This window comes from Papaver somniferum, chromosome 10 (genome assembly GCF_003573695.1).
Source record: "Papaver somniferum cultivar HN1 chromosome 10, ASM357369v1, whole genome shotgun sequence".
Classification (NCBI taxonomy): Eukaryota; Viridiplantae; Streptophyta; class Magnoliopsida; order Ranunculales; family Papaveraceae; genus Papaver; species Papaver somniferum.
In genome coordinates this window covers 16,918,323-16,927,623 of record NC_039367.1, presented here as the reverse complement: position 1 = coordinate 16,927,623, position 9,301 = coordinate 16,918,323, and the positions used below count along the sequence as shown (strand labels likewise).

General features: G+C 38.1%; 1 protein-coding gene across 2 annotated transcripts; it reads left to right on the top strand.

Moving 5' to 3' along the window:
• Window positions 1-758: 758 nt before the first annotated feature.
• On the top strand, window positions 759-2,346 carry LOC113316997 (putative NAC domain-containing protein 94). Of its 2 annotated transcripts, none has more exons than XM_026565156.1 (3): window positions 759-951; window positions 1,042-1,343; window positions 1,433-2,346. In XM_026565156.1, exons 1-3 carry the CDS (start codon window positions 771-773, stop codon window positions 2,159-2,161), a joined length of 1,212 nt encoding a protein of 403 aa, XP_026420941.1. In that variant the 5' UTR covers window positions 759-770; the 3' UTR covers window positions 2,162-2,346. The 2 variants fall into 2 exon arrangements, with proteins under 2 accessions (XP_026420941.1, XP_026420940.1); XM_026565155.1 differs by having other exon boundaries at window positions 771-951; window positions 1,039-1,343.
• The last annotated feature ends 6,955 nt before the right edge of the window (window positions 2,347-9,301 follow it).

The window sequence follows — 9,301 nt, the reverse complement described above, 5'->3', positions numbered from 1 at the left end:
TTGGATCTTGAGACATAAATATAATACTACTACTCCTATAAAAATAACAATATCAACCTGTCAAGCAGAAAAAATCGAATAGAAGGGTCTAATACTCTTATTGCAGAGAATCTTTCAAAATTTTGTGTTACTTGGAAATTGAGATTCATGAACCCCACGTTTACATATAAACAAATGCAAATTTGTATGCTTCAAAGAAAGAAAAAAAATGCAAATTTGTGTTTCTTGGGAAGCTTGGTTTGTCGTGATTTGGTGAGAGAGAGAGAGTGAGACAGAAAGATAGGAAGATAGGAATAGAAGCTTCATGTAATGAGTATGTATATAGAATTGAGTGTAGTAATACTGAATACAGTTCAGGGTTCAAAATCCCAAGAATTTGCTGAAATTGTAGTCTCTTGAGATCATCCATCTATGTCTTAAACAATCCCTCAATGAAAGATAGAGTTGCCATTGAAATTCAAACTACTTTGACTTGGATTTCTTGGGTGTTGTATTTACTCTCTTAAACTCTTACTTAACACTAACCCGCGAAAGACGGCTTAACATTCGGTATTAAAACACCCTCTGGAAAACCCATATATTGAGTGTGAATTCAGCTAGCTTCATTTACTACTATGTGTTTTCAGTTTTACATATTTCAGCTGTAGGTTGTTCTAGTATTCTTATTTTCAGCTGTAGTTGTAGAGTTCTTACTTCTTGCAGACTAACTTGTTCTCGTACTGGTTCAAGTGAAGTCTTTTGAGTATATTGTGTTATAGTTTATCTTAGAGATGGATGAGAAACATGATTATGATAAGGTAGATGAAGTTATGCTACCCGGTTTTCGGTTTCATCCAACTGATGAAGAGCTTGTAGGATTCTATCTGAAGAGAAAGATTCAACAACGTACTCTTTCCATTGAGCTTATCAAACAGTTGGATATCTACAAATATGATCCATGGGATCTTCCAAGTAAACCTCTTAACTGTCTTCACTAATATTTTTGTTTCTTTCTTTGTGTGTCAACTCAATGGCTTACTTTGTTTCTCATTTTGCAAGAAGAAATGGCGACTACAGGAGAAAAAGAATGGTATTTTTACTGCCCAAGGGACAGGAAGTATAGAAACAGTACAAGGCCGAATCGAGTGACCGGAGGTGGGTTTTGGAAAGCAACTGGAACTGACAGACCTATTTACGCTTCTGAAGGCTCCAAGTGCATTGGCTTAAAGAAGTCCCTTGTTTTTTACAAAGGTAGAGCTGCTAAAGGGATAAAAACTGACTGGATGATGCATGAATTTCGGCTACCTTCACTGACTGATTCGACTGCACTTAAGAGACCCATTGATAAAAACTTACCACCAAATGTAAGAAGACCCTTCAGGTTTCTATTTGATTTTACTTCGAATGAAAAAAGAAACAACTTATCACAAATTGTTTTTTCTTGGTTTTGCAGGATGCATGGGCTATATGCAGAATCTTCAAGAAAACTAACTCAATGGCACAAAGAGCACTTTCTCACTCTTGGGTTTCACCAGTGCCTGAAACAACTCAGTCAGATGTGCTTACTTATGGAACAAATTGCACCCAGTTCAGTCCTGAAAACCTCTCGTGCACAACTGACCAAGGCAGATCTTCGGCCATACAGTACTGTTCAAACAAGGATTTTACACCAACTTCTTCCACTAGTTTTTCTCCTAGTGAGTTTCATTCCTACAAACCAATGAATCCAGCCGTTTATAAACCAACCCAACATCCCATTTCAAACGGAGAAGTTCTATCTGGCTTCGCTTCGTTTCCTCCTCTTGATATGGCAGGTTCCGCCAAGTATTCAGTTGATGTTGCTTCTTTGCTTTCAAACTTATCCCCTGCTTTACTTGGAGATGTTAGTAAAAGTTCAGAGAGCATAGATTTTGGTGGGACTGAACAGAGGACTAGTAATGGTTTTTCCACCAATTTACCACAGGAGATGCAGGGAAATATGGGTACAGTAGAAGAAGAATCATGCTTGAGGAAGAGTAACCAAAATGCATTAGCAACAGGCAACAACCAGTGGGGAACTGCTCGATCTGTAGGGTATCCCTTTGATCTGCCCGATGCATGGAAGACCAATTTTCCATGGGAATCTCCCCCTTGTCCAAGTGAAATGTCCACGAGCTACTCGACAAACAAGTGCTACATTTAAACAAACTGTTATACACGTGAGGTGCTTTTGTAGTAGCTAGAGTGAGGAAGTTGGAGTTCATGTGAGAAACGTTCTGTCTGCAGGTTTTCTGTATAGTTTTTCGTCATTCCAACTACACACGTTTAGGGTGGATTAAGTCTGTTTTCTAGGTTCTAACCTTGTTTCTAATTAGAACATTAATATAGATTAAATTTTGGAGCTCGGAATCATGATTCTTCTATGTGATATTAGAGAGACAATCAAACGTAAACATACAAACTTAAAACCAATGTGCAAGGTCAAGTGGATTAAAAGATAATGCTTGTTTTTCTTTAATTATCAATAACAAGGAGAAAGGCAGGGACTCTGAAGGATCCTTGTAATAATTTGCAGGTACAATACAGAGAGTAACAATTCAATTGAAACAGCAATAACTAGAAAATCCGATACGAGAAAGTGCACAGATGTAGAGTATTGCAGTACCATTACCAGAGAAAAACAACCAAACTTCACTATTTCCTCAAGTTAGTACCCAGACTAAATTCTGCATCATAATCATTTTTATCAACAAAAATCACTTATCTTCTCAGTGTACATTTGATGGTTTCAACTCAGGAACCCTTTTTGCTGTCAAGCTCATGTATTCTATAAGCTGCATCAGAAGGTTTAGTAAAGTTTTCAGCCTGTTATGATCTCCCAGACCTGCCAAGTACATCAACCATACAAGCTTAATGGTGAAGCCCTGGTTCTATTTTAGTCTTTAGTATCGACAATTGATAGAAATACCCTTATGGCTACTAGCAGATAAAATACCCTTCATGTGCCAAACCATTATGGCTACTAGCAGATAAGGCTCGACAAAACTTGAGTAGGGTTCTAGAACTCTCAAAAAGTATTAAGCTGGTAGAACTCTCACTATTCTATGTTTCCACATTTTGAATACACTGTAACAAGTGAGTTTATCACAGAAAGGTCTGATTCTAAGCCTGACTGACAATTAAGGTCTTAGTTGCATACCAGGGGATGAAGAAATGACTCAGAGGTATGGAGTCAAGTGAACCTTTATACCTGATTCATTTGGCACATCATTTCCAACTATAACTAAAAAAAAAATGCAACTCAGAGGTATGGAGTCAACTCAAAAATGCATAATAGATCTGTCACCCGCAAGAAAGAAAACCTGGCGTTTTTAGGGGCCACTCAAAAGGATTTAGGGGCCAACAATAAAACAAAAAAGGTCACCCAAAGGGAAAATGTAGCCAGCCCTTATCTCGCGTAATTCGTAATGGCGAAATTACCCTTATATATTCGGAGGATATGATAACATTGTTAACCTCCGAATGCAATCGGAAGCCAAAATCGTTCCCATACTTCCGATTATACGAGGTGCAGTATTTCTTGGTTCGTGTTTTGGATTCAGCATTAATCGGGAGTTAAATATATTACAAAACCTACCGATTATAAGTTGCCGCAAATTCAAATTTTGAAAGCTACCATAATCGGTAGATATGCTAAATCCAATACCTACCGATTATTGGTTTCTCCACATTCAACTTTCGTCAAATTAGCCGTTGGAGTTTTTGGGAAAAACAAAAAGAGCCGTTGGACCCTAAACCTATATAAAGAAACTCATATCTATCACCCCAATTGCACCAAACTCTTTCCTCTCTTCAGTTTTAATTTTCATAACAAAAAACATGGATATTGCTTTTGCCGAAGAAGAAGATTGTGCTATTTATAGAGCGTGGGTTGTGGTAACTACTCATGATCGTGTTCACAAGCTCCACAAATCGGAATCCGAAGAGCAGATATGGAACCGTATCTTAATGGTATTTGAGGCCTTAGATGGTAATCGAATTCGAAGATCATCCAATGACATTAAGATGAGAAAGAATGCGCTAGATAAGGAGATTGACAAACTTGAAGATGAGGAACGGTTTGTTAGAAACGCTTTTCCTTGGTGGACGTATGAAAAACGAGTAAGTATCTATGTAACTCCAATTCACATTAACAAAAGTTAGTACTAACTTGTTACTCATTCGTAATTTCAGAGAAATCTTGCGGATCGCCGGTATGTGGACCTCTACGGGAAACGATTTGAACATGAAGGATGCTACAAAATCAAGAGGGACAATTTCTATGGTCACTGGAAGTTATGATCTGTTTTAATACTTTTATGGTCAATTAGGAGTATGGATTTAGGTGCTTTTGACGAAATTGTAAGGTTAAGGCCGTTTGAACTTTATGTAATTGATGTAATCGGAGTATTATTAATATAAAAACTAGCCGATTATACGAAATCGGTAGATTATTTTGTTAAACAACCTACCGATTGTAATATTCGGTTATTTTATGAGTCAACTTTCTTTCCGATTATTGTGCTGTCTGGTTCCAGGAAACAGTTTTTTTTGAACTTGTGATATTCGGAGGATAGGTTTTTTTATAAAGTTCCGAATGTACGATGGCCCAAAAATCAGAATTTGGAAAAACTTATACTTTTCAAATTTTGTCTTTGAAATAATCGGACGTTAAATTAGTTACCAAAACTTCCGAATATGGGATGTCTAACCTTCAATATTGGCCCTTGGAACCACCTGGAGCCATGGCGTGGTTTGTTTTGAACTTGTGATATTCGGAGGATAGGTTTTTTATAAAGTTCTGAATGTACGATGGCCCAAAAATCAGAATTTGGAAAAACTTATACTTTTCAAATTTTGTCTTTGAAATAATCGGACGTTAAATTAGTTACCAAAACTTCTGAATATACCACACAAATCATTGTCATTTGAACTTGTCTAACTTAGTTACCCAAAAAAATTTCCGAATGTACAACAAAAATCATTGTCATTTATCTGCTCTTCTTTACTTTACGACCATGACTATCTCCCAGTCCTGCACGACCACGGGTTTGAGCACCTTCAGTTTGAGCACCTTCAGTTGGAGCAGCTTCAGCGCTCGATGAAGCTCGAGTTCTTTTACCCGTCTTTGATACTGCCACCTTGGGCTGATGCCTCTTCGTGACTTTCTCCCCAAACTGGGCAGCATAATCTTCGTTATCCATATTATCAACTAGATCTCTAGCCTCTTTGATCTTCTCAGCTGGCATGGGATCTCCGCTCTTCAAGCATGCAGTTAACATTTTGGAAACACGCTTGAACCTATTCACCTGTTTTTTGTACGTAATGACATAACATCAAACGGTAATTACCTAAGATTTATAGGAATAATATAAAATGAACAAAAATATAAGAACACGCACCAGTCTATCATAACCAGCTGGTTTGTCTTTGATGATACATTTATAACTTGAACCCGCCGCAGTAGTGTTGGATTTGATTTCACGGATAACCAAAGGATGTGATACCTTGTTATACCAACTCATATAGTCTGGAGAAATTTCATCACCTCGGTTGGTTCGTCTACCAGTGTCGATAATGAAGTCATTCCTCTTATCCCAGTTATCAAGAACAGTAGGTGGGCCTGTGTGAACAATTGTAAGATTATCACCACTAGAAGAGCACAACTCCAACTCCAATTTGTAGTAATCCCCCATTTTCTCCAGAGGTTGTTGTTGTATATACCCGTGTTGTCGCATCACCCTAGATGGGTTATACATCACATATCTTGTGGGGTGCCACAATGGTCCAAAATAAATGGACAAGTCCGACCGAAAATTTATATGCCCACTGGCTCGATCTTCCTTGTATGGATCAAAGCATACGTCCGAGGCCTTCAATTGGTCCAAAATCTCCCTCATGCGAATCAACTGCTGCTCTTTTGTCCTAGAACGGTTGTCTTCAAATATATACTTTGTTCCTCTAGAAGTACCTTTGCACCACCCCGGGTTCTCTCCGGCCAACTTCAGGATAGGGAAGTGGTCATAGATCCATGCCTATATACATAAGAAATCAAGTTTTAGTAAATAGATTGTGTATATTCGGTAGTAATTTCCAAACATAATTTCCGATTATATATAATCGGAAACAAAACTTAGTACCTATCCACCGAATACCCAATATTCGGAAATAGATATGGATCATTTCCTACCGAATATGCGTCATTGGAGTTCAGTAACCTAGTTTTTCTAGTCTGTATATTCTAGTAATATCAAAAAATATTTCCGATTATATATAATCGGAAATAAAACTAAGTACCTAGCCACCGAATAACAAACATTCGGAAAATAAGATGGATCAATTCCTACCGAATATGCGTCATTTGGAGTTCAGTAACCTCTAGTTTTTCTGGCCTGTATATTCGGTAATATCAAAAATATTTCCGATTATATATAATCGGAAATAAAACTAAGTACCTAGCCACCGAATAACAACATTCGGAAAATAAGATGGATCAATTCCTACCGAATATGCGTCATTTGGAGTTCAGTAACCTTAGTTTTTCTGGCCTGTATATTCGGTGTAATATCAAAAAATATTTCCGATTATATATAATCGGAAAAAAACTAGTACCTAGCCACCGAATAACAACATTCGAAAAATAAGATGGATCAATTCCTACCGAATATGCGTCCTTTGGAGTTATGAATATGCGTCATTATATGCATCATATGTGTCTACCGAATAACTATAGAGTGAGTTATAGAGTTAAAGAAAAAACCTGCAATAGAGCCACGTTCCCGGCAACTTGGCAGGTTCCTAGCCTCGACGCCTTTCTCAACTCTTCCATCAAGAATGCTAGGCATGCCGTGCCCCAAGAATAGTCACCGACTTCATGGAGAGGATCCAAAAGTTGTATAAGGTTGGCGTCGATCCGGTTGCCAGAAGTATTGGGGAATATGACACATCCCAATACACAGAGGAGATATGCAGTGGCAGCGTGGTTCACTTGCTCATCAGTTAACGTTCCATTCTTTTCCTTCTCCAAGGTGCCTCGGAACATATTCATCAAAGCTGTAATGTTGATCTGTCTTGTTCTAACTGCATGCCTCCTAAACTCTGTTGTTGTTGTCTCTTCATCCCAACCTAAGCACTTGTTAGTTAGAGAATAAAGTTGTGCCCAACTTAACTGCTTTGTGTAGTTAAACTTCACAGTTGCCTTGGTCGGGAAGGTTAAGAATCTGCACAACATCATCCGGGGTGATCGTCATCTCCCCAAACGGCATATGGAAAGTATCGGTCTCAGGATACATTCTCTCCACGAACGCCGATATGGCCACACGATCATGTTCCAACAATGAATTCTCGGCGGCATTAGCTAACCCCGAGTTGGCAACAATTGTCTTGAACCTTTCACATTCACCGGATAAAGGCCACGCAAGCATTTTTGTTGGTGCGGCGGTAGGTTTGAGTAGACGGACCGCATCTTGATGATCCTATTAAAGTACATAAAAAAATCCTTAATACAAGTATTACGATATAACACATAGACAATACATTAATAAAAAATAGTAATTTTATTACCTCGGTTTCATATATTTCTCTGGCCCATGAGTCTTTGTATCCAAATAGCAATTTTCCTCCATCCGCTGGTAGTCCAAGGATTGTGCCTGCTGGAATACCCTTCTTCTTCAAGTGCTGAGGGACAAGATGTGATGCTTTCTTAGCAATATCCTTCCTTACAACATCTTTTCCTTTTTTGGCTTTTTGGGTACCACTTGGTTGTCCTTCTTCTTCTACTCTTGCCACTGGATCAACTGGTTCAACACTTGGTCCTGCACTTTGTTGAGCGGCTTGTTCAACACTTGGTCGCACCCCTTGTTCACTGCCTTGTTGTTCAACAGTTGGTTGCACTCCTTGTTGACTGCTTTGTTCTTGTTCGCTTTGTTGAGCACCTGAATTATCTTTGGCACTCCTTTCCCTCCTAGCACTAGCTGTCACTTTCTTCCTCCCTTCTCGACTTTGTCTAAACAACAAAGAAAGGAACAATATTTACAAACTATACAATCGGAAGACAAAGTATGGAAATATAACCCGAATGTACACATTCGGACGTAAGAAGACACATATTGTTCCCGAATACAAAACAATCGGAAGCTAACTAAACATTTTGCAACCGAATATACATCAATTGGAGTTCAGAAGCTGTAAATTTTTCATCCTACACAATCGGAAGAAAAAGTGCACCTCTATAACCCGAATGTACAAATTCGGAAGTAAGAAGACACATATTTTTTCCGAATGAAAAACAATCGGAATATAACTAAACACGTTTACAACCGAATATTCATCAACTGGAGTTCAGAAACTCTAAAATTTTATCCTACACAATCGGAGGTATAAAACATTATATTGTCTTCCGAATAAATACTGGCCCCAAAATGGGATTTTTCCTATATCATAAATTTTGAGATTTTTTCAATATATACATTCGGTAGTGAGTGTTCTTCCGAATACTTTGTGTCTACTTAAATATATTCGGTAGCCAAAAAATTCATTAAACTACCGATTATTAGCAGTTTGTATCCAGGAAGATATGGCCACCAATATTCGGCAGATAATCATCAAATCTTTCTCCCGAATACTGTCGATGTTCTTGAAAAATGAAGAACACGACTACATTCGGAAGTAAATGAGCATGCATATCGTCCGAATCTGGATAAATAACCGAAAACCCTAGAAATTTTTTTCTCGATTCGACGAATTAAAGCGAAATAAACCCCAAAAATGATAGATTCTTACCTAATTGGGGCCATTTGAAGTTGACGAAGTGTTTGAGTCTCGGAATCGCCACCACCGACTACATTGCCGGGTACTTGTTCTTCGCGTTCTTCTTCATTTGCAGCAAGAATTTCTTTATTTCTTGCTAAAATTCCAATGTTTGGATCGATACCCCGAGCAACATTTTTGGTTCTAGGTCTGTGGGTTTCATTTCTCTTATCCATTGTTTTATAATCGAATCGACGATGTTTTGATTTTACGATTCGCGGCGATGTTTCGGTTGAACGAGGAAAAAAAAATTTCTTCCACAATCGGAAGATAATATGAAACTGGAAGAAGAAGAGTTGAAATGAGTAGAATTGTTTTTGATTTGGTTTTTATACAGTTTTACCAGAAGGGCATTTATGTAACTTCAATATCATATAGGGTACCCCTTAACTAGAGTCTTTGGATGGGTATAAATTGATGGCCCCTAAATCCTTTGGGATGGCCCCTAAAAACGCCAGGAAAGAAAATGTGATAAAGACCAAAAGATAAATCAGGA